We start from the raw sequence: 26,107 nt of genomic DNA on the forward strand, positions 1-26,107 counted from the left end.
TAAGCAGGGCATGTGCCTGCCAGCTCCGCCCCGATACATTTTCTATCCCAGTTCCTTTCTGTTCTGATCTATCCCGGTGGGAGGTGCATGATGGAACCATTAGGAACACACACACACGCCCATGGAGCGGACAGACAGAAAAGAGGGACGGCTCCGAACGGTCTTCGTATGTGGCATGATCTGGGCCGTGCTCTCCAGCTGTGGAACAGTGTCTATGGTTCTATTCTTGGTGATGGATGGAGCAGTCTCCTAGCTGTCTCTCTGAATCTGCCCAGCCTGTGCATGGCACACTGGCTCTCACTTACAAGCCCACAGGGACAGAGGACTGAGTTCCAAGTAACGGTGTGAAATGGGTTATCCTCCAGGCCTGCCCTGCAGCTGGAATTGGGGCCTGTGAGAATGGCACATCAGCAAACCTAGAACACCACTCAAGCACCTTCTCTAACATTCCTACAGCTGCAGTTACTGTCTGACCCCCCTCTGCAGGAGGGCACGGGGAGGGGGACTTCTCTGGAAGCCACCAATAGCCCCCTAACACAGCAGTGTGCAAGCTTACCATGGAGTCAAATTAAACAATGGGATCAAAGCGATTTAAAGGATGGCAGAGGAGGTGTCAGGTGGCAGCAGCAGCCCTGTAAGCATTTGGTGTTGAAGGAAACTCATTTAAAATGGAAAGCAATACTACAGCATTGTAGAAGGCAGGGAGCTCCCCGTAAGAGAGCTGACGTGATTTAAAGTGAAGAATGAAACCTTGCTGTCAGGCTTAGGTGAACTGAAAAGTGGAAAGCTGATGTGATCTAAACCGAGCAGCTGACCGAGGAGGATGCTGAGCACAGCCTGGCAGGATTCAAACAGAGAAGTCTGAGGAGGTGCTTCATAGCAGAGAGGAGAATGTTACACGGTCTGACTCTAGCAGTTGAACCACAGGATGGGGAATCAGGACCCCTGGGTTTTAGTCTTGATTCTGACACTGATTTGGTATGTGACCCCGGGCACGTCACTTCGACCCAAATTCACCCACATGGCTGTGCAGGGACCAACATCGGAAACTGCATGGAATTTTAAATGTCCTTCTGTAGTAGTATCAATCCACACACAAGATCACTGTCTTTCGTATGAAAATCAGAAAGGAAAACTAGCGTGAGGGTCAGAAAGAGAAAGTTCCATGGTCCAGGCCCCAAACTAAGTGAAATGCAACTTCAACAGCAGCAGTGACAAAAAGCAAGTAAGAAATTTAAAGTCATTTAAATGTTCCCTGGTATTGTTAACAACACAGACAAAGGATGTTCCCTCCGCCTCTTCTACTGGCACTAAAAGAGGTTTCCACTGTACATTGTTTTAGGAAGGGATGTTAGTCTGGATGCCTTTCAGTTGCAAGCAAGACTTCTTCCAAACAACACTGGACTCCAGTGGCAGAGGACCAGATTCACCTCTTACGCTGGGGCAAACATGGAGTGACGCCGCTGACATTGCATCAGTGTCGCTCACCCACACCCCCACACCGGTGTCATTGCAGTCGAGCGGTGCTGCCAATTCTTGTGGTTTTAATCACAAGCCTTGCAATTTATGCTGTGTTTCTGGAGGCCCCAGATCCTGAAGTCACGTGACTGCACAAGAATCTCAGCGTTCCTTAAAAACTGGCTGTTTCTCATCCCCATGGTTGCAGACGAAAGCTTGAAAGCGTGACCCGAGTGCTCCCTGAAGGCTCACGATCCAAATGAAAAGAACCCAACATGTATTTTTTAAGCCAATCTCATGATTTTGGGGGGCCTGGCTCATGATTTTTGACTACCTGGGGTTGTTGACCCTTCAGATGTTGACCCTATGCCTGGGATTTGCATTTGGAACAAAACTGAGAACAGTACTTGAATTATGGGGAGCCTGGGCCCACCTCACTTCTGTCTTATGGCTCCCTTCCTTCTCCCTACTGTTTAAATTGAAGCAAGCTGCTTGCCAGTCAGGGCCCCCTATCGTTTCCCCATAATTCAAGCACTGGACTGCTGGCTCTTGGCAGTCTATCGGAAGCAGGGCCTGGGGTTTTTTTCAAGGAGCAGGACTTTTGCCTCCCACCGCCTAGGGCTAGAGAAGTTCACCTCAGAAGAAAGCCTCCAGCAGACAAGCACACACACAGAGCATCCATTCCTTGCTACCATCAGAGATCTGGGGAAAGCAGCGTCACCAGCATTGGCTCAGGGCCAGATCCAGCCACCATGGAAGTCAATGAGACTCTCTCCATTGGCTTCCACGGGCCCAGGAGGAAAGAGGATCCCTCCCCATTCAGCAGTGTAGGATCACTGCAGAGATCTCCTCACAGCCTGGGATACGTCCTGCCCGTGCGGGTACAGTGAGTTGTCTAGTGAGCAGTGCTACATTATTTGACTCTCCTCTCAGCAGATGGATGGGTTGTTTTACTTCCTGCTGAGCAGCCTCAATTGATGAAACTTTATTGCTTAAATCAGTCTGGTAACACTATCTCCTTATCAACAGTTAATTACCACACTGCTATGTAGGATGCTCTAGCCAGGAGTCGTGTCAGCATTTCCATTACACACACTGGGGCTCTGAAACTCAGCAGCAAGAATTCACTCAGGGCTGACAGGTATAAGGCACCAGCTTGGAAGTATGCAGCAAATAAGCCCTTTTCTAAGGTTGGACCCCAGCAGGGCACCTGGATTTTGAAACTGGCTCCTCCCATGGATCTGCAGAGTCTGCTGCAAAGCCCCTAGTTTGGGGAGTTTGTGGGTGGGGGAAGGGAGGGACTCTTCTGGAAACCAGAGAGGCAGGGGGATTGGGGTTTGTTATGTTTCCCTGGTCGCTGGGGTGGGGTTTGCTGCTGGGTTGCTATGGCCTGGATTGTTAACAGCTGTCATGGCCCCTACAACTGGGGACAGGAGCTTTTCTGAGGGCTGCAGCAAAATTAATCCGATAAGTAAGAGGCTGGACTAGTAAATCCAGCCACTGGAGTCTTATCCCTGCAGAAAAGGCCTCCCCTGCCTTGGTGGAACCACCACTGTGGAGCACGGGGGAGAGCGGAGTTTGGGCCCATGGCCCAGCCATCCCTTACCCTCTCTCAGCTGAGACTCACCGGAGCCACTGTTTAAGCCATCCATGTACCAAGGGGAAAGAGAACCCCTGGATTTTCAGCTGCTCTGATCTGGCTCTTTGTGTCCCCATGCAGGGTGCAACAGAGACTGTTCTTCAGTTCCTAGCCCCCACATGGACCTGGGTGACTACAGGGGCTGGAGTCACAAGGGGCATGGCAGGGGAATGGCCAGTGGAGCCATAGCCAAACGACTCCACAGAGGAGGAGTGCAGGGTCTATGGATGGTTTTGCCCCAGCGGCTGAGGAGTGGCTCAGCGAGCTCACAACAATACAACAGCAGTTGCCATCTCCTTTTCCTCTTGCTTTCAGCCCCCTCAGCTCCTACTAGTGTTCTCAAGTGTGTATTGCAGCTGCTCATGGCTGCTCTGTTCAACCAGCCATAAATAACACTGAGACTCACACTTCTTTATTCATGTATTGGCAGCCTCTAACTTCTCTTTTGGTTCTGGAAGTTAAGCATTTCATACAGCAGATCTAAGATGAAAAGAGAAAAAGAAACCCAGAGCTGTGCAGATAAAAACTGAGAGGTGGGGGGAAGGAAGGATGAACAGAGAGAGGTTATTTTAAGTTATCTTGAACTCAAATCCTAGAGCCTGACAGGCTGGCTGCACAAACCCCCTCCACTCAGTCCACAGTTATAAAGAGGAAGTTGGTGCGCATCTGTTTGCCTGTTGCTAGGATCACAGCTCGATGCTGCTGAGATTGTCACACTGTTCAGTTCCAGGCATCTTTCAAACAGCTTCTATACATCTCCAAATCAAAGGCCCCTTCCTGCAAACTGCAAAGGCGGCTTGGCCTGGGGAGAGTTGCATTTCGTAAGGGTGGGGTGTGACCAAGGTTTCCAGCAGAGGCATCAATACTGAAAATGCATGAGAGTAAAACCCAACAGGTTATACTATTCAGCTCTTGATCATTTTTGAATCATGCCATCCTTGACACACAGGGAGTAGCATTTTACTATGCAAGCAGTCACGCTGAAATTAAGAGGCTAGCTGAGTCATGAGGTACTGCTGGATGTGAGTAAGGCTGGCAGCAGTAGACCCGGAGGCCCCAGTTCAGGAAAGCATTCCTCTTCCGGACAGCACTTAAGAATGCGATAAAAGCTAAACACATGGTTATATGTTGTCCTGAGTCATGGCCGTGATGTGCAGCACTTATATAGCACCCTCTGGATCTCAGAGCCCATTAGAAAGGAGGTGTATCTGTTTTATAGGTGGGGAAACTGAGGCACGGAAAGGTTTGGTACCTTGGCCAAGGCTATATGGTGAATCAGTAGCAGAGCTTAGAACAGAGCACAGGTGTCTTGACTGATAGTCCAGATGCCCTATGCATTACGAGAGATAAGATACATGTAACTCGAGGCTATATTTCCATTAACAGGTTGTGTCGACACATAAACCACAAGGGCAGAGCTTGAGACATCAAGATGAGCTGCAAGCACAACACAAGTCTCTTTGTGAGGCCAGCAGCTTCTGTTTCACCCCAACAAAGACCCTTAGATGCAAGCCCAGTTTACCCAAACTTCAGCATGATCACCCCATCTCTGCCACTCCTCTCTCCCCAGGGGAGCATGGCTGTGGCCTGTGCTTTTTATTGTCGCAACAGGGAGAAGGGAGCCCCCGGGTCTGACCTCCCAGAGGAGTGAACGGCAGTGTTTTTGGAGGGTGTAATGATTGGGCTTAACTCATCGCCCAGAAAACCCCGTTCCCCCACGGAGGCCATCTGAGTGCGGATGAGCCACAGTTCAGAACTCGAAGCTGAGCTGCATGGAGTAGCAGAGGGAAGGCATCAGACGCCAGGGCAGCACCAGTCCTTCCCTGCATTCCCCTTACTCTAGCAGGGTAGTAATTTGCTGCTGGCCCCTCCCATATCACATTACTGTCTCTCCCTTTGCCAGCTCCCTGCCATGGCTGGTGCATTGGGGGAGGGAGAGCTCAGCCTTGGCCACTCCCCCGCCCACATGGGAGATGGTGGGGAGAAAGGAGAAAGTGCACGGGCCCTCGATCCAAGACCTGGGAAGGGCATGCAGCAGTGTTCGGAGGCCCTTATGCCCTTGTGTGGCAGCTCAGTCCAGGGGCAACCTAGCCCCACATGACTGATTTAAATTACAGCACTTGTGTTTGAATTGCTACAACAAACCACATCAATCAATACATTGACTTGACTTTTTTTTTTTTAAAGACACCCACCCATCTTCCTAGTCACATGTACACACAGCCTTCCTAGCGCTCCCTGCGGCAGCCAGTTTTCTAATGGCACTGTCCTAAACCCATCCGCCATGATGCAAACTGACAGCTGACAGCAATTTGTATTGACAGACCCTTATTGAATGCAACTGTTCAGCAGCAGCCAATCGGGTTCCATCAGTCCCAAAGCCAGGCCCCAGCACCTCAGGGCTTGCTGCATCAGTTACAAATGTAAAAAAATTGCTTGAACCCCGGCATCTCTTTCATTACAAATTAAGCACTGCCCACAGACAATTTGCTAAATTATTCTGTCCAGCTGCAGCGCTCAGAAAAGGTAACGAATTACAATCAGCGACCATGCGCCCCAACAGGGCTTGATTATGGATCATTGCACAAGCTGCAACGCCAGACGCTTTACAGAGTGAGATGACCTACTGACAACGTCGGGATGAAAAATGAGAGCGGAAGGGGAGAGAAATGAAGGGGCAGAAGCAAGGAAGATGAGACACCATCTCAGGTGGAATGCGGAGGAGGCAGAGCCATAGAGAAAAGCTATCCCAGACTCCAGGAGCTGCAGAGGAGAAGGCTCTCGCACCAGCAGTAATGGGATAGAGGGATGTTGGGTACTAGGTGAAAAGAATGAACGAGGAGGGAAATGGAGTGACAAGAGACAAGCTTTAGGGTGAAACCATTTACATCAAACCATGTCCTCAGCTAGTGTAAACTGGGATAGTTCCACTGGAATTACCCCGCTCTACACCAGCTGAGGATCTGGCACATGGTATTTTACACACGTTTCATTCTAATTTTTGCACTGCAACAGTTACCACCAGAAGTGGATAAAATACAGTCATTTATTCTTGTACACTGAAAGTAGGTTGGTCGAACAATTGCAGGAAGTGGCAAGTCTTTCCCAGTTTGCAGCACAGTAACCATTAAAGTTGCTTTAACTGCACCAATCCCACAGCTTGTGCAATGGCACCCAGCCAGCGCTGTTCATTCAAATGAAATATTGCTACATTACCCCTCCTACAAGGGGAAGCTATTTCTAGGTGTGCAGTGGTGTATGGATGTCCCTCTGCTGGAGCCCAGTGGGAGCACCCAACGCCATCTCTCCCAATTTCCCTGGAGCCTCCCAGCCGCAGCTGGAAGATATGGTCTGAGCGATGGAGTCTGGACTGATGGATCATGGAAAGCACATGCTCTAGTGGTGTTGGCCTGTGACCCACATGCCAGATGAAGCCGGGAAAGCGGTAGACACAGCCTGGAGGAAAGAAAAGGAATTCAGGGCAAAGCACCCTAATGGGCAGCCTATCAGGGGGCTGGAACAATTTGTATAGTGGGGGTGCTGAGAACCACTGAACCAAACTGAATATGATGAAAACCACTTCAAGCCAGAAGGTCCGGCAGCACCCCAAGCCCCTGTGTAGCCTGGCCCTCCAATGCCCCTCACTGGGAGGGTCTGCAGCATCTCGCCCCATCCCACACAAACCTGCCATTGGGTCCGTTAGTGGATTGTCATTTTAGTGCCAGCCCCGGTGTCTGATGTCCTGTTACCATACAACAGATATCACCTGGGCAGTTTCACCACATGCTGTCCCACCCTGATCACATCCCACTGGGGCCAGGGGCGGAGAGAGGTGGCTTACTTGTAGAGGATCCGTCTGACCACCTGAGGCAAGCTCTGCCTTAGACAAACCTCCCCAGGGTCTCTGAAGGGAAGGCCTGCTCTGAATAAACCGACTGGGCCTACAGGTGGAGAGGACAAAGACCTGCCTATAACAGCACATTCTAAACTTCACCAGAGATCAGATGTTACCCTAGCGTGTGCATGTGATGTAGAAGAAACCAGTGTGAGGGAACTGCTGTGGAGAGGAGGAGCCTGGGAGTGCACTGGATAGCGGGATGACTGGGTGTGTGAGTGAGGTTTCCACAGTCAAGCAGCAACAGCCAAATGGGCACAGGAGATCAGGCCCCAGGTGTAACCCTAGCCTGCGTGGTTCCTACCTGACTGACAGACAAGAGAAGGGCAACCCTCGGCCAGCTTGTCATGCCAATATAGTCTCGTCAAATTGACTGATGCTCATGCCGCCTTCAGTGCGTGTTGCTGGGACCGGCACCGCAGCGACCTTGTGTTACTTATTTATTTCCAGTGATAAATGTACACAAAGAGGCGCCCTTCTGAAACCTCTCATTGCCTCCGACACCCGTGAACAGGGACATATAACCAAACCCGGCACCTACTCCCACGCAGCCCCCTCGCTTCCTCAGCTAAACGGCACCCAACTCCCACTCACCACACACGCCATGAGAACACCCCCAAACCAGGCGCCTCCCTCCTCCGGAGCCTGAGCAAAACGATTCTTCCGGGTGGCCAACAAACCTGAGCTATTTCAGTCCCCAAGACTCCAAAGCAGAGGGCCCCTCGCAGAGAACTCTCTGCCTGCACTCTGGGCAAACAAAGGGTTTGGCTGGGATTATTAATTACATTCCCATTTTATGCGACCGGCCAACGTTTGCAGAGGGCTTTGAAGATGAAAAGCACTGAGAGCCGCATGGGGTTATTCTTGGCATTTGCTGCTGAGTCGTTTTTTGCTGAGTCTTGAAACCATCACTAAGGATAAACGTGAGGCCTGTTAAATGAAACACACGTCACCAGCTGGGTTATGCTCAGGGAATAAAGCACAGACAGGCAGGAGAACCTGCAATAGGCCTGGTCGACAATGACAATTTTGGGGCAGTCCCCCACTGTTCCTCTGGCACCAGCGCAGCCCCACTAGGACTAGCAACCATGGGAACCCTCGTGTAGCCAGCCACGCTGCCATCCAGTCCTCCTCAGAACAGGGTGAGACACCACTGGAAATCAGTCTACACCAGCACTCATACTGCAGGGGCAGTGCAAGGCTAGAGCAATAGAACCCGGGGGGGTGTGTGTGCGGGGGAGGGGTGTCTAAAATTGTCAGCGCAGACACAGTCCTCATGGCTCGTGGTGCCCAACTCAGCTCTCAGCCTGGCTGGTGTAAACCCAGAGTAACCTCACTGGCTTGACAGAACACCCTCTGGATTTACACCTCTGGATGTGAGGGGCAGATTTGGTCCGGATCACTTCTTCTGTGCTTTCTAGTTTTCTCCAAAGAAACCAGCCCACCCTTCGCGCCGCACCACAGAAGGGCTTGGTGCTCTGTGCTGAGAGCGAGGGGACAGGGTGTGCTGTTTTGAACGACAGCCTTCACCAGGAAACAGTCCAACTTTTAGCTTGCAGCTCCACCCTCCCGATAACATCTACGGTGCAGGGGCAGTGGAAAAGACACAGTGTATGAGATCAACATGACAATGTCTCTGATTCATTACCGGGGCTGCTAGTGACTGTCAGTCCATCCAAACAGCCCATGCGCCAGTGAAGCCTACGGATTAATCCAAACACAGGCTGAGCAACAGCAACAGCCAGACACACCAGCAAAACGTGTCTGCTCCGTTCACGCATGCAGAACAAAACCGGGCTTGCACAGCCACAGACAGAGAGGCACTTAATGCTGATGAGGAGGCCACGAGAGGCACATGGGCTGTGTGCCAGCCTGGGATGTGCTGATGCAAGGCAGCAGACTACTCCCTAAGGCTCTTAGCATCGCAGGGCTACTCCCTTTGGAAAGCTGTTAGCAGTGAGTTTGGGGGAAAGGAGCTGGGTTGGGAGCCCTGGAGAATGAAGTTTCTGACACAAAAGGACCATGTGGATGGGTGAGAGGATACAGCAGTGCAGTCTCTATGCTCATTCCCTAAAAGAGAAACCTTCTACATTTCACTCTTCCATGAAAATCTATCAGATTTTATAGATGGGGAAACTGAGGCACAGAGCAGGGAAGAGAGTTCCCCAGGGTTGCCCAGCAGGCCAGCGGCAAAAAAGAGACTAGACCCTTCTGCTGAGTCTCAATCCAATGCTCCATCCTCTAGGCCACACTGACTCCCCTGTGCACCAGTCCTCCCTTCTGTGATGGGTTTTACTTAAGGAAGAGGATTAAACCCCAGTAAAAGGGTATGAGATTGGCAGTCTGCTCAAGTGGATTGCACATGGACCTGGGAGTTCAGCCCTTCTGAGTTCTAACCCTTGCTCTGCCACTGACTCACTGTAGGACCCTGAGCACATCCTCTGTGAGCAAGGGCACAACATGTATTCCCATCTAGGAGCCTTGCAGGGACTGATTAGTTGATGTTTGCACAGTGCTTTGAAGCTGTAAAGTGCTGTAGACAGTAAATTTACTAAAAGAAAAGGAGTACTTGTGGCACCTTAGAGACTAACCAATTTATTTAGTCGCTAAGGTGCCACAAGTACTCCTTTTCTTTTTGCAAATACAGACTAACACGGCTGTTACTCTGAAACCAGTAAATTACTAGCTCATTACAGCTGATCTGAAAGTTCTTTTTGTATGTGCCATAGGCCAGTGCTAAACCTAAGATACCCAGGGCTTGCAGCCTGCTTTTACTCCTAAAGCTCAACTGCACCAAGCACTGAATGTGGCAGGGAACAATCCAGCACTGGGGTAAAATGGGCCCTAAAATGTCTTTCCCATCTCCTGCCTCTCGGCTCCCGAGCCTGGATCTAAGGTCAAAACTAAGCGTTTATCTTCCAGCTTCCAGAGTGCTGGGGAAAAATATACTAAAGGAATAAATCAGCATGTGAAATACAATTTAACCAATTAGCCCATTGAGTGGAAAATATTTTCTAAGATCTTTGAAGTCAAACCTGCTGTGCAGGTAGAGGGAGGGGAACGGACCCTCGAAAACATCTCTGACTAAGGGGTGGAATTTGGAAAAGCATCCAAGTGACAGAGGAGCGCAAGGACTTGTGCTCCTGTGTCACTTAAGGCTTGTCTGCACGGGAAAGTTTGACCAGTGATACTGGTATAGTTACCCTGCTATAGTTACACCACTATAACCCCTTGTGGTTACTGCTATTCTGGTATTAGAGTGGTTGATCTGCTTTGCATTAAAACCCTTCCAAAGCAACGTAAGTTAAATAGGGAAAAAGGCCCTCTCATATTGGAATAAGAGTGTCCACAGTTGTTTTTCTCTGTACAGCTTATGTAGCGCTTAGGTACTACAGTCATATGGGTTATATAAATGGTTGTGTTACACTGCATTACTTTGCAGCATACTATAGCCAGGAATGGACCATATACATTGCATTTTAACATGCAGTGCATTGTAATACAGCACTGGACTGACTGTATTGCATTATAATGCATTGCCGTATAGGAGCGGATTGATTGCATTGCTTCACAGAATAATGGGGACTTGAACCTATGATCTCCTGCACCAAGTGAGCCAAACCATTAGGCTGACACACTGTACTGTGCGTTGCTCCCTGTAATAGAGTGTAACATCATAATGGGACATATCGCACTGGTCCCTCCTGATCCTGCAGCTTCCAACTGTCTCTCAGAGTGCGGAGGTTGCTGGTTCAGCTGGCAAAGCAGTGTACTGTAAAGTGCCATTTGATGAAGCATTTACAAATATGCCAGAGATGCCCCCAAAAGCCAGTGTGCGTTGCTTGCAGCAGCCAGTGCATGGATTTCCCCTTCTCGGATCAGCTCGCACAGCCATAGAAGCAGCTGCTCTTTTGCTGGCAAAGCACTCCAGGTTCTTTAGCAATCCTTCCCATTTTGCCTTTCTTGCTGTTTTGGGGTGGATTTTGCAATTGTTTCTGCTGAGTCGTAGAAGCGAGAGGCCAAGAACGGGTGGGCCACAGTCAAGCTTCCTGCACAGCTCTGCCATTGCCCCTCGACCGGACCTACAGCACTGTGGTATGTCAGCCCAAGGGTTTGGGTCACAAGGTGCAGGGCACAGGTTCAAGAACCTGCCAAGCTCAGACATCAGCAGCCTGATCCAAAACCCACAGGAGTTACTGAGAGTCACTTAACACCACGTTCAATGGGCTCTAGTCTAGACTAGACCCTTGGCACCAAACTAATACCTTGCAATCCAGGACTTCAAAGCACTTCACAGCCCTTAATGTGCTAACCCTCACAACCCCGTGACGGAGGACGGGGTTACCAAGCCCCATCTTACAGACAGGGAACCTGAGAGGTAAAGTGATCTGCCCACGGTCACATAGAAAGTCAGTGGCAGAACTTGGACTAGAACCCAGAACTCCTCCCCCCAGGTCTGTGCTCCATTTAATAGACAGCTCTTCCTGTGCACCTGGACGCTCCAGGCAGGTGAGGGGAGCTCTCCAATTTCTGCTGCCCACTGGCGGGTTTCAGGGCAATGGGGAAGGGCCCCATTCTCAGGGAGCGGCGTTTTTGAGGGTGTGCTGCACCCCAGCCTGTACAAGGATATTGCACAGAGACTCGGCGTGAAGCTGCTGGACAGGAGCCTTGTTATCACTCAGCAAATGGCTCCCAGTGCAATTACGTCTGTTTTAAAAACACACAAAGCCAATTGTCCATTTCCCCCTTGCCTGCGGGAGGGGCGCGTCCGGGACACTGAGCCTGGAGCCAGGCCAGGAGTTCCCATCACGGATGGGAAAGGGCCGCCTGACGTTATCGCCAGATGGGCCAACAGCAGCTGCATACCTGGAGAATGATGTCTTCTCCTGGCCCCAAATCACACCAGACAAGCTCCTAATCAGAGCCAGAGGCGCAGGCCACAGCGAGGGGCTCCACTTCCCCAGCTGCAGGCAGCCCTTCTATGCTTCCACCTGAATCTGCCGTCCATCTCTCCTTCGGGTGCCCTCTCCATCTGTTCTCCCGAGCTCCCACCCAAATCCTTCCGTCCTCCAGACATCCTGGCCAGCTATCCTTCCAATACCTAGCTAATCCGAGCCCGTCTCTGTCTCCCCCTAGTGCCTCTCAATAGTCCTCTCCCTGTCCGTCTGTCCTCTTGATACCCTGTATCCGTTTGTCCTCAAGAGCTCCTGTCCAGACCCTGCTGTACTCCTGCACGCCTGTCCTTCCCCCTCGATCGACGGTCTGAATCCTTCTCTCCTCCCAAGGGATGCTTGGACAGGCTTATACAGCCACTGGAGCCCTCCTATAGCGAGGTCACTGCTTCCCATTGAGCAGCAAAGTTCTCATCGTGCTGCAAGTGGAACTGCAATAAGCTCCACAATCGGGTACAGACGCACTGGGAAAATGCAGCATGCTAGAGAGCATGTTACCCAAAAGGAGGTTAAACACAGTGGTGCAGACAAAGGACAAGTCATGTTTAAAAACATGTCAGCTTGGCACGGTTAACACACACTTTAGACCTCCTTTTCAAAAACCAAGAGCCACCACACTGGGTGCAAAAATACTTCACTAGCCATTCAGTCCAAAGACCTGATTTTGCAGGCACAATCATGACAACGGTACTCACCAATTACTTGTGCAATTGCACAGACTTCTCTCCCCCCCTCCCCACTACAGCCCTGGGCTGCCCAGATTTTGAAAATCAGGCCCAGCAATGATAGTTTTAATCCATCCCATGTTATCAATAGCTCTCAAAACACTTTACAAAGGAAGGTCAGCATCCTCTTCCCCATTTTACAGGTGGGGCACGGAGACACAAAGTGACTTGCCCACAGTCACAACAGTAAAAACTGGAAAAGAACCCAGGTTTCCTGAATCCCAGTCCAATGCTCTACTTACCAGCTAACACCGCCTCTTACTACAAGTGGTATGTCTAACCATCCACACAGTCAAATTTCTATTAGCTGTCTACGTTCATTCATCTCTGCTCTATCCACAGGCACTCCAAAATCAGTAAAGTTAATTGGCAGTGATTATTTCTAGTGAACTAGGAGTGCTGTACATGTTGAAGCTCTGGGGTACCCGAGAATGCTGGGGTCAGGCTGTGTGTGGAGAAGCTTGCACCGCACCCAGCAGGGAGCCTGAAACTACGTGGAAAGCATCTTTCACACTAAGACAAACTGGCTCCACCATACGTTTACAGGTATCTCTCCACCCACTGTGGAAATGCAGCCAATTCTGGGGTGGAACATGGCAGCCAGCAAAGGTGCCATGTTGCTAACCTGGCGGTACTGGTGCCTGATCAGGGAGGGAGCAGAGAGGTGGAGCTGGGAAGAGGCGCCGCAGGGGTCTGTTGGCAGTGCTAAACTGTTGGCAAAGAGTGGACCGGGGTATGTGTCTCCACGGCAAGATAGCAGGGCCTACAGCAACCGCTGTGGGGGGGAGTGGGGGATGATCATCATCAAGTGCAAGGGAAAACGACTCGCTGACATGCCTGGGAGCTTCTGGGAAAGAGCATCAGGCAGCGTGAGTGGGTCAGTGACTCAGCCCCTGGCACTCACACTCTACTGAGGCAGCACAGTGCTGGGGAAGCTGCTGCCTCCCTTTGCGTGAAGTTCATTTTTTATCTCCCCCGCCTGGCCCCCCCAAATTCTCTCTTGCTAGCAGATCAGATCAGGGCTGGGGCCTGCTCACTGCGGCGGGGCCCATGTATTCAATCATTTGCTCATTCTGCATCTGGATGAATTTCACTGCTTGGGAAGTTGAGAATCTGATCTGACTGACTGGAGGCACATCCAGTGAAGGGCAGACACAGGACAAGTTTTCCTCTACATAACTTTGCCAATGCACCACCATCCTGACCCACAGCATCCCCTGCCCGTGCCCCCCCACTCAGCTCTGCCAATGTGCTACTGTCCTGACCCACAACATCCCCTACTGTCCCACACTCCAGCCCCCACGCAGCTTTGCCAGCCCCCCTCATGAACTGTGAAGTTTGACTAAGCGGACAAAGATCCACTGGGGATGAGGAGACCAACTTCCTCTCATGCTTGTAACCTGCAGCAGGATTTGAACACAGGTCCCTGGAGACTGCACTCCAAGTCGGGCAGGCTTCCACTCCCTGGGCTGGGAGCGGTGTGGAGTTGGTTTGCTGAGCCAGGGGTTGGGGTGAACCAACCACTGCCTGTAATTTCGGGCTGGGAATGAGAGACCGTGAAAGGTCTTGGGAAATACGTCTCCAAAAGAGTCTCTTTGGGGATCTCCTTGGGGGCCGGAGAACGGAGGTCAGAGGGTGCAGAGATCCCCCTCTCCAAATACCCAACGGTCCAGGGTCACCAAAGATTTCCAAACTTGACTCCACTGAGAGAGGCGGCCTGGGAAGCTGAGATTCCTCCTTCAGGGGAAATGCCAGGGCAGGCACCCCCGACTGGCTCTCACTGAGGTGGGTCTCCCCGTCCTGGAACAGGCGGGCGGGTGATGCTGCCAGCACAGCAACAGAAGATATGAGCATGGGCATGCCAGGAATAATATGCTCAATTTGGCCTCCCCCGGGCAGAGAGCGCGAGTAAGCACTTGAGATTGTGCAAGTGGAGTTTCCATATTGGCACATGAGAGATACGGCTCTGGATTTCCCCACAGAAGTTTCCACTATGGCGTGAGCTGTGCCAGCCAGCAGAGGAGGAGTATGAAAGGATGCCAGCTCTGCCAGCATATTTGTATGCAATTGCTCCCCCACTTCCCAGGGCTGATGGACAGGGTTAATTCTTCCCAGGCTTGCAGAGGGACTGCAGGGACTCAAGGCAAGTTTATACACAGCAAGAAGGAGCCCATCTCCAACCTGCAGATGCTAATCCTTCTACTCAAAAGCCACAGTCTGCTCCCAAGCATTGCCTGCTGACACTCGCCCAGCTGGAATCCAAATGCTCTCTGCTAGAAGCAGGAAGGCCAAGAAGTTGGAAAATGCCAGCATTGCTTTGCGCATGATGGACAAGAATAACTTCCTTCAAGTTAGCTTGACACCCTCTGTGTGTAGCTTGCACTTTGTCCTGAATTACCCTGTAACTCTCCTAAATTAGGAGAGTTTCAGGACAAAGCACAAGCCATACACTGAGGCACCCAAGTTGTACTTGCAATGGGAAAGCTGGGACAGATTCCGTGCTCACCTATGATGGTGTAAATCCAGAGCAACTCCTCTTACCTTGGACTCACTCCAATGTAATTAAGAGTAGAATTCAGAATCTACACCAGACCTGAGGCCATAGGAAAATGCCCATTAACCCTTCCATCCTGAACAGCAGACCTGGTATGTTCCAGGACAAACAGCTCTCTGGTGGAGCCAGGGGCACCACAAAAACAAGCTCCCCCAGGACCAGGACACACCCTGACATTCCAGCCACCTATCTGGGCCTCTCACAGTGACTCGGCTGCCGAGACCTGTGCATGTTCCAGCAGCTGCAAAGGGGTTAATGGAAATAACTCCTAAAATACAGTGTTTATGGTCTGAAATAAAAGCAAATTTGACTTTGTGCAGTAAAACCAGGAGTGACATTAACAAGGAGAGGCCGTTCCAGATCAATCCAGGCCAGGGTTTTCTCCTCCTAAATTCAGTCCTGAGAGACCAGCTCAGGTGAGCATAAAGATCCAGTTCATAATTTCCTCTTCCTTAGTTTACATTAATCTCCCAGGGAATCCTCTACCTGTCTTGGGGCAGCCCAGCGAGTTCCCTAGGTAATGCTCCAACAGTCACAGGTAAATCCAGCACTGGCTTTCCCTGCCCAGCAGGAATGGATTCTGGACTGACTACACTTCTGAATCCAGTTACATGACAGTGAAACACTCAGCCTGGTTAGGGCTGTACAAGCCCCTTGGTCCTAAATAGGGTGACCAGATGTCCTGATATTATCTGGACCATCCCACTACTGGGGCTTTGTCTTATATAGGTGCCTCTTATCCCTCACAAGACCCTAATACCCCCAGGGCCATCCCGATTTTTCATACTAGCTATCTGGTCACCCTAGCCTTAAGGAACCTGCCAACACACTGCAGACAAATCGAACGATGAACAAGATGCCAGGAGGCACTGCCCTAAGAGATACAGGCAAATCAGGTGCTCAGATACCGCAGCGGTGAGCACAACAGACATGGGAGGGAGAATGAGACGACGGAACTGTCAGGACAACGGGACCACTTGCAGGATCCAGCCGTCTTCGCCCCAGCCCTTTGCAGCGCTGGAGGAGGGTGTGGGTTGGCTGCACACCTCTCCTCACTCCCTTGAAATACGAGTCTTCCTGTCTTCCTCCACGCCCCTCAGAGCCGATCCTGAGAAGCTTGGGCTGCCCCCAAGCCCCAGTCATTGCAGTGGGAGTTGCAAGGTGCTGAGCCCTGTCAGCAGCTGGCCCTCCCACCTGCTGCACCTCCCCATACACAGCTTGGTTACCTAGCTCCAGCCAGCTGTGTGGCAGCCACGCAGGTATCCTCATTACCACAGCCACAGCAGCCAGCCAGCATCTCCCGGCCAAAGCCCTGGGGTGTATCTAATTGCAGATGCTGTGCAAGTCACTTTTTATTTATGGAGACACTTTCCCAGGCTGCTGAGCACGGCCTGTTGGGGGTTTCCCTCCCTGCTGGGACCAGAACCCGCCTCATGGGCGTGTGGGGGAGGGGAGGCACAAGGTCCTTCTCCTTCTTTGTCTTTTTTGGGTCTCTTTACAACCACTGCCACCACATGGGAATCACATCAATAAATATAATCACTCAATCAATAAGTGTGACGTCAACATCAATACGTTAATTGCACAACTGTCAAGAAATTCAGATGTAATGTCCCTGCAACAACCAAACTCCGCCTGCCCCTCTTGGAGATACCCATGATGGGCGCAATTCTGCCCCCAGTGAAGCCAGAAGAAGTTTTACCCCAGACACCAACAGGACCAGGACTGGGTACCATATGAACACCCAACATGCAGTATGAACAGGGAGACCAGATGCCACCTGCGTGCGTCTAAGCCTACGGAAAGAGGGGCAGTGATATTGGGTCGTTGAGCAGTACAGCGTGTCACATGGCCCAGCGCTGTGTAATCAGGTCTGTAATGTATTCACACGTTGGGCAGAGTTAAGGTTGCTGAAGGAACCTTGCCTCTGAATTTCCTGGCATTGAATGCAGCATTGAGGAGGAGATTCCCAAATGCACCAGACAGGATTTTTGCACTTAATGGGCCAAATTCCACCCTGAGTTGCTCCAGTGGGGTTTGCACCAGAATAATAGAGAGCAGACTCTAGCTCAGAGTGAACTACTAAACAGCTGGAGAGTCAGTGATTGAAGGTGTAAAACAAAGCCTGTGCAGAAGGAGATTTAAGCTTTGCAGCAGAATGGTTCCTCTGAAATTCCACATCAGCACTGTCCTGCATTGACACAAGGCAACCCACACCAACAGGCTGCCCTGGGGTGACACAGAAATGGGGTTTCACTTGTTGTCCCACCTCACATGACAAACATCCTCTTTTGCTTTGACTGGTGAAATGCATTTAACTTTCTAGAAACGTTTCCCCCACCCTCTCCTCCCACATTTGGTCCCCTGGATTTTGGAAGATCAAGAGACAGTCTGCCACAAAATACGCCTCTGCAAAGGAGACAAACTGTTGCTCATGGAGATCACACCAGCCCTCAGCAGCTCTAACTTCACCAGAACTTCCCCGTTCCCAGGAACGCTGCTGGTTGGATGGGAGGGTGGGGATCAAAAACCCCTCCCGGCTCCTTATGCCCCATCCCCACCCCCTCGAGCAGTACACCCCTTTTACTTGCTTTCTCTGTACTCACATCATCATCCTGGACGCTCAGAGGAATATCCAGCATGCACATCTGCATGGGCTGAACCAGAGCCTTCTGCACATTGAACAAAGGTTTTGCCTCCATCTTCGCAGCACTGGAAAGATTTCTCTCTCCCTCTTTTTCTCTCTCTTTCCTTCCAATTCTTAGACTAAGAGTAAGTCCAGCCCTGGAGATGAAGTAGATTGAAGCTCTCCCTTTGATCAGCTTTGCCAGTGCATCTTGCCAACAGCTGCTGCTTCTGCTGCACTAAGAGGTCTTATTTCCTTCCTTGCAAATCAAAGAGCCGCGGAGCCACACCAAGAGGCTTTCCGTGTGCGTGTGCAGCCAGCGATGTTCTCGAGATCTGAGAAACAGCCCTTCTCTGCAAGCGGGCCACAACATGCTCCTTTCCCCAGCCTCCCTTCCTCTCACTTGGTGTGATCTATGCTGCTAGCTCCTGCGGCCGCTTTGCACTGGCGCAGGGTTTCCAGCCTCATCTACATGCATGGCACTCGCAAACCCCTGTGCATTGTCTCCAAGCCACAACAGGTCCTGCCTGCTGTTGATTTCCTATTAGGATCGAACTGTGTCTGCTGTAGCTACAGCATTTCCCTGTGATTGTTGTGTCAGGTAGGCAAGCTGTGTTGGAGGAATAGGTGTGTGGGAAGGGCAAACTTCAGCCTTATCCTCCCCCTTTTCTTTCCTTTTTCCATGCCTCTCTTGTATAGTGTAAGGTACCATTTCAGACAAATGCCTCCCTATGCTCACAGGGGCACCAGGAGGCTCAAATAATTCATACCCAGAGAGCACTGGGGGTTCCTGTTATGGAAGAGCAGTGCATTGCTAAAACGGACCAGGTGAGATTCTCAATCATTTCACTCGTGAAAAGCTTTGCCCCATGGGCCAGGCAATGCCACCCATCAGGGAGCCTTGCCAGCCACGGAGTCCATTGCATTGTGCCTTGAGTTTGACATGGGGCTTTGCTGGAGGCATGTTCCGGGCGTGGAGCATGTCCCCCCATAATGTCCATCAGCAGTGACTGGATCAGTGTCAGCGGGGAGCTCTCCCTTCACTGGGAGTTTAGTGTCCCTGCCTCCATGGATCAGTCTCCCCAGCAAACCCCATCCCTAGGACCCTTCTGCTCACCAGCATTAGGAGCACAACTCTTGGGTGCAGAGGAAGAAATGAGAGACCTGCTGAGGCAACTGCACTGGTCTCCAACATCTGGAGACTGGGGACCGAGTGAAACGAGGCTGCTGGTCACCATATGGATCCGTCACAGAACAGGGCCCCTGGGGTGTCTCCACCCAGTACTTGTGTCCTCCTGGCCTTTCCTGGGGGATGGGCACTGGCTGGAGAGAGGCTGCTCCCCAAGGAAGCATGGCTCTGCTGCTTTCGCCCTTCGCTCAGCTCTGCGCGGCTCAGCACCTCACCCTGCAGCAGAGCACCGGCTCCGGCCAGATGGCAAGGCCGCTCGGCGCCACGGCCCACTGCCCTTATCCCCACCAGGGCCTGAAATCAGGCCTGTCCCGTCTGGTGGAAATGGCCAGTCACAAAGGAGCAGGCCAGAGGGCTCAGGTAACTGGGCCCAGTGAGCAGACTGGAAGTGGCTGGAATCCCCTGGGTGCTCGCTGCAGGGCTAGTTCTAGATTCCAGCAGGTATGATTTCAAATGGCTCTGCCGGGTCCCTACTAACGAGAGCGACCCTCACAACCAGCCCCCTTCCAGGTAGTCTCTGCAGACAGGCCAAGGGCGGAGTGGACAGGGAGTGTAAACTCCCATCTGCCGCATTGGTGGCAGAGAGCTGCCCTGTCTCGGCCCGCACTGACCCTCCTGGACCCTCACCCCGGCACCTGGCAGCAGTGCCAACTTGGGCACATAGAACATTTCGCCTTGGCTGTGCAGCATGAGAGGCCTTTCAAAATCACACTGGGTATATTCACCAGGGGCTAAGAGAGCCCCTGGGCAGCCGGTTGTGGGGGCGCAGCATGATGGGGTGCAGTGAATGGGAACCCCTCGGCTCTGGGCACACACAAGGAGGCCTGAATCTCCACTGTCCCTGCTGTTCCACCTCCATCCGGCTGGCCTTGGCCACAGGGCCTGGCCTGGAGCACACGTGGATTTCCCGGGGAGCACAGGCAGGGACCTGTTGAGGTTTGCATTCCTCTGCCGTTAGGTAACTGGCTGCTCAGCGTTCAGCCTCGGAGCCGCTGCCGCTCTCTTCCTGCCCTCCTTCGACGTGGGCGCGTCACTCGCACACAAGCCAGAGCTGTCCAAGCCACTGGGCCCGGGCAGGCCTCACACATGCACAGCCTCATGGGGAAAAGCTACAGCCTCCTCTGTGCCACTGCCTCTCAGGGCAGGGGGCCTGGCACGCTCTGTCCGCCCTGCTGAGATAGCCTGTCCCTGGGCACGTGGGAGGGGACTTTGCCAGCCTCCTGCTGAAACTGTTCCCCAGGCCCAGCTACCCGGGGCGGGGGGCTGTGCCTACTAGAGGCAACACTCCCTCAGGCCCAGCAACATCCCTGTCTAGTAGCATAAACCAGGACACAGCCGGGAGAAGCTGAGATCCAGAGTGTTCCCTCCATTACGCTGTGGTAAATCCGCAGGGCCTCTGCTGAGCTCCGTGGGCCCAGGGTCTGCTACCCAGGGCCTGCACTCAGGGCGACAACCGAGAAGGTGGGGTTAAATACCACCTTTGTACTGCACAGTTGCCAACTTTCACGTGGTAAACAAGCACCCCAACCTTCACAATAAGCCAAAAATCAAGCTAATCCCATTACAAAACAAGGCCGAAACAATCCAGTCCCTAAGAACCCCAACACTCTAAGTGACTAGGCCCCCCAGCGTGCAGTCTGGGACTGTGGTGGGCCCGCTGTGCACCCCTGACTCTCTCCCTGCATTGTCCCTGCTTGCCCCTTGCCCCCCCTTGCCCCTGCTTGCCAGGAGCCGATCAAAAAAAAAAGAAGCAACGAGCTACAAGCCAAACAAGCAACAAGCCCAAAACTAGCCAACAAGCAACTCACAAGCCAATTAAGCCAAAACCAAGTCCAATTTCTGTGTTTTTTCCCCATGGGTTTGGCATGTCTGCCGCCCATGTTTTGGGCCGGTCCAGGGGCCTGCCTGGCTCTCGGACAGTTAGAGCAGCTTTGAGGTTGCTCTAATGGGAGCTCAGGCTGCCATATGGCTCATGGGCAGCTGAGAATAGCCAGAGCGTTCCAGCCACACCCTCTTCTTCTCTCTAACCGTCCCCACTATGCCCCGATGCTGGGGACTGTGAGGGGACCAGTGTAGAACCCATATGTTCTTCCTACACCAGTCAGGATGGCTCCTACCCAAAGGCCACTTTATGCTTAGAGAAGCCCTTAAAGCAATGGGGAATCAGTCCTAAAGGACTGACCCCGGCATCGATGAGAGGGGAATTTGCCCCCAGCAGTGCCGGGGGAGGGGCTCTTTCATAGGCTTTACCAGCTGGATGGCGCTTAAAGCCTCCAGTGCGAACCAATACCTTCTGCTAGCACCCCTAAGAAAGGGGCCCTTAATGCACTCCATTAGTGCTGTGCAAGGCTCTACAAGAGGGTGGGGTGAGCAATTCCTCCCTGCCCCTGTGCTGATCAGCTCATGCTCTAAAGCAGGAGAACGGAGTCCTCTGTGTAGGATGGTCTATAAGGACCTTTAGTTCCCTTCCCCTGGGGTTCAAGCTCAAGTCCCAACTACATTTCCAGTGATGGTAGGTGCAGGGGATCATGGTTTCAGACCCCGCTCTGAAGACCCAAGTTCAAATCCTGGCTCCAGTATACACAGCCCAGCTCACACCACAAACCACAGTGGGACACATCCCTACAGTAATAAGCCAGGGGGCACAGCTTAGGCTCGCCATCAGACCACGCAATGAACCAGTGTATGTGGGCACTGGCAGAATTGACATCTGGAGAAGGAAAATGAGGTCAGGTTCAAGCCCTGAAGTCCCCTAGGAGTACAGTTCCCTGGCTCTTTCCCATGGAAGGCTCTGCAATTAATTAAGTGGCGATACGGAAACCGAGGCCCATTGTCCGCCTGGTAGATGTGTCTGTCCCCGTCCCCGGTGGCAGCAAAAAGAGAAAAGCGACAGGGGTAATTGTCTCCAAGCCAGCACATGGCTGGCACGGGGCCAGTGCCTGCTCCAGAAGCCCCAGAGCTCAGTGACCTCTGCGTAGGGCAGCCATAAAGCTGTCAAAGAGGGGAAATAACTTCTCAGGGAGAGTCAGAAACCATGCAAAAGACTTTGAAAGAAAAACAAAATATTAAGTCCCTGGACTGGCCCAAGGGAAAGGCTGGTGCCACTTGCAACAGAGGAGCATGGGCAGCAAGAGACTGGGGGGCTACACAGGGCAGGCCCATCTGGAACAAGTAGCAGCTGGATCTGGTGGAAAGGTGGCTGAAGGGAAGGATAAGGGTTTGCTCTGCCAGGGAGGCACCAGCAGAGGCCCAGCAGTGGGGCTCCAGGCTATTACTCCTTTGCATTCACAACGTTCAAAGCCCCCCATCCTACATTCTGCTCCATGTCCCTAGACAACAGGCAGCAGTTCCTACCCGTGATGGACTCCCAGACTTAAGCCAACCCTGCTGTTGCTGACAGCATCTTAAAACTAGAGCCCTGAGACTGCTGGTCAGGGTGGTGACCGGCTTTATATGATCTCCAGAGATCCCAACATGCACTGGGCTCAGGGTAAAACCTGGGGTGGATTCTTTGGGGGAATCAGGCTCTTCCTTGGTCTCCATCAGGTATCTGAAGTCGTTGCCAGGACACCACAAGCTTCTCCATCCACGAAGGATGTTTCATTCCCCTTCACTGTTCTCCCAACAGCTCTGGTAGGATGGGGAAACTAGTGACCCTATCCCAGGAGCTTTGAAGAATGGCTTCATCAGGGATCTTCAACAGGAGTGGAATGCAGAGATTGCCCTTGCTCATGACAGTTGCCAAGCCAGCCACTTTCCACAAGGATCCCCAGGGACTTGGGCATATGGCCACAATTCCACCTCGTCAATTTTGCACAGGAGCTTGGGGTTGATTGTTTCCTGCAGGTCCAGCCAGGCAGCTGGCAACCATTGTTGGGAAAACGCCGCTTTCCAGTAAAGGTCTCGTCAGGAAAGGAATGACTCCAGGGAAGTTCACCAGGGATTCCTACGCAGGTCCCCGCGGGCTCTGACTGGTCCACCACTGCCCTAATGGACAGACAACTGCCTGTCTGGGACATGCACCTCTCCCAACACAGGGTGGTTTTTAACCCCCAAGGTCCTTTATGAAAATGCTCCCAGGTTTTTGGCTGTGAGACTGATTGCCCAGCAGATCCCTGCAGAGTGTAAGGAAAAGGCTGCTGTGTGAGGTTTGCTCATCATCAGCTCAACTTAGGGCACTGAAGTTAGCATTTGTAAACCAAAAGGCCTTGTCTACACTGAAATTTTAGCCACTGGTGTAGCTGCGATGGTGCAAACCCAAAGCATAGACACCATTTACAAAGACCTGGCACAGATTTGTACCGAGTGACTTAAAAACGCAGCATAGGCAAGGCCTTAGGGGAGTAGACAGCTCACAGGAGACAGTGTTCGCCAAGGGTTGCGCAATCTGACCTGAAGGTTTTACAAGTCAAACATCAAAGGCTCCATGATATTAAAGAAATCCCATAAAGACAATGGAAAGTTTGCTTTCCAAAGGAAATCACAACCCCGTGAGCTGTCTGCAACCCAAACGTAGCAGCATCCTGCTCACACAGGAGAATGTGAAATTCAGGAGAAACACCTTGAAATGGACCCTTTTGTTTTCACTGCCCCAAGCTGATAGAAATGTAAATAGGAAATAAAACAGTCTGAGGAATGAAAAGTAAATAAGGTTTCCAAGAAGTTCTTCCCCTTTGATACCCAGCAGTAACAGGGGGAGGAAATCTGGTTTTATAAACACAGAAATCTTATCCTCACAGAGTCCCTCTATAGAATCCCCCTGGGTGGGACTAGCAAAGAGCCTAAGGGCCAGATTTACAAAGGTATTTAGGCACCTAGTCGGATTCACAAATGTGCCCATGGAGGTCAGGTGCCTAAGTCCCATTGAAAGTCAATGGAAGTTAGGCATCTAATTCACTTAGGCACTTTTGTTAATCCCACTTGATGCCTATCTGCATCTTTAGGCACCTAAGATACCTTTGCCAGTCTGGCCCTAAGGGACATAAGAACAGAAGCCGCACTGACTTTGAGTCCCTGAATGGCGAAGAAGCATTTTGAACATTCCACCCTCATTCCCATCAAAGCTTATTTCTGCCACAGGATCTCCATACACCTAGCTACTTCTGTTCCTTGCGTTCACTTTCCTTCTGCAGTGGAGCAAGTCAGGAAAAGCCCAGTGTTGCTGCTAGCTGCCCTGAAGATGAGGATGTGGATTAGTTGACTTCAACCAGAGAGTTCAACTCCTAACAAATTCCACTGCCTGAACTGTCTCCCAAGTCCACGGAATGCCATGGACTCCCATCACTCTGCAAACTCCCTTGCTCCCCAGAAGAGACAGGCATGTGAAATTCATTTGTAATCAAGACCTTATGAAGCGCCTTTTAATAAATTCAGAGCGCCAATTAGCAATGCAAACTGAACAGCTAACGAGCATTAAAAGGGAAAACCAATTAGTTTTCACGGGATTCCTCCACGCCTTTAACACTTGATGTATTTTGATTTTTAAGCTCCTGTGTGGGTTGGAATTTCACACCAGGACCTGAACGTAGCGGAGATCCCAGTCGCTATCGTTACTTAATTCCAAATAGAAAATGAGCTGTTGGTTTTGCTCACCATCAATCAAACAGGTATCTAGGATATGGCAGAGCCGGGCTCTGTCTCCATGGAGATGACCATATGCAACAACCACCTAACCGATGGAGCAAAAAAAAAAAAAAAAATCAGATACAGATGCATCTCAAGCAGCCTGTTTTGTTTGGGGCGGGAGGAGAGGGGAACAAAGGGGGTGTTTTTAGGAAATGGCACCAAAATAGCAGAGGGGCTGCTTCTTACACCGGGGCAGGAGGGAATGGCAGGTATCTATGAACCTCATTTCTGCTTCTAAACGCATCTTCATTCATCAGTTAAAAAAAAAAAAAAAGAAGCAGCTCTGTTGCTTGCAATCCAACTGCCTTATTCAACGCTAAAGCGCTTTCTCCAGCTGAAATAAATCCCCCAGGAGTTGGTAACATTGAGCTGTCATGAAGGGTATTTCATCCGGAGGAGGAGACGGGGGGGTGATCTTTACTTGGGGTTGCTATGGTTACAAAATTTATTGAGTTTCCATAGAAAACCCCCTGCTTCTGAAGTGCTTGTGATCTGCCAGAGGCCATTTCTGTAGCCAGTTCTCCTGGACACCCTGGGTTTCTGGGTGCGGTGACAGACAGAGGTACAGGTCGTAATCAGCGTCCGCTTCAACAGCAAGATGGGGTCGAGCGATAGAGACCTGATGAATGTCACACCATAGAACACAGCACACACACTGCACAGAGGCATGGATGCACATGTCCTGTGCATCCATCCAGTCACCCCCGCAACAGCCCACCATATGCATGAAGACAGATCCCACAAATATGCACACAAGCTGCATGCATGCTCTAATAAATACCTCCACATTTCTTTGATAAATACAGCTGCCCCATCCCATCACTCACCCTGGCTCCCCAGGTATTAAAAACCAAAAACACGTGGCAAACCCGGAGCCCTTCTGCAGCTGCAGGGATAAGTAGAAACACAAAGGCCACTCTGCAGGTGATACGATCCCTGTTATGTCCCTTGCCCTCTATTACTGCCCAGGTGTGGTGCGTTATCAGTGTGATTGAGTCAGTTCTACAGAATATCGTCTGTATTTGTTGTTGGCTTCCCTGGACATGGACAGCCATGGAAACTGGACCTCCATCCCCCACCGAGCACTGCCTACAACAGGATGTTGTCGGTGAGTGACTCACTTCTGGATGGGGACACAGCATCTGTCTAACAGCTGTTCTTTAACGGCCATGCCTTCCAAATGACATCTGTCGTCTTTTCCCCTCCAGCACTGGTGTTTTGCCCACACTCCCTGACAACGCTGCGTAGCCTCACCCAGACACGCCTAGCATTGCTCTTGAGTCACATGGGGCACTGAGAGGGTGTCAGCCAAGGGAGGGGTTGGAAACTGAGCAATCTATCTTGCTGTTTACCTGGAAACCAGCTGTCTGCCCACATGATACAAAGGTGTCCGCTATTCACTGTGCTACCGGCCAGGTTACCACCAACCCGGCACAGAGCAAGG

The 26,107-nt window shown here is 51.5% G+C and overlaps 1 protein-coding gene across 2 annotated transcripts in view; it reads right to left on the reverse strand.

The window, feature by feature from the left end:
* Positions 1-26,107, reverse strand: part of RALGDS (ral guanine nucleotide dissociation stimulator) — a 98,337-nt gene that overhangs the window by 53,004 nt on the left and 19,226 nt on the right. The window contains exon 1 of one of the 2 annotated variants that reach the window (XM_074973332.1): positions 17,830-18,345. The exons of the other annotated variant lie outside the window; for it this stretch is intronic. Within the exon in view, the coding sequence (XP_074829433.1) occupies positions 17,830-17,925 (96 nt within the window). The 5' untranslated portion in view covers positions 17,926-18,345. Of the gene's footprint in view, positions 1-17,829; positions 18,346-26,107 lie in introns of those variants that run through there. 2 annotated transcript variants of the gene reach the window in all.

Source organism: Natator depressus, chromosome 16 (genome assembly GCF_965152275.1).
Source record: "Natator depressus isolate rNatDep1 chromosome 16, rNatDep2.hap1, whole genome shotgun sequence".
In the NCBI taxonomy this organism is placed as follows: Eukaryota; Metazoa; Chordata; order Testudines; family Cheloniidae; genus Natator; species Natator depressus.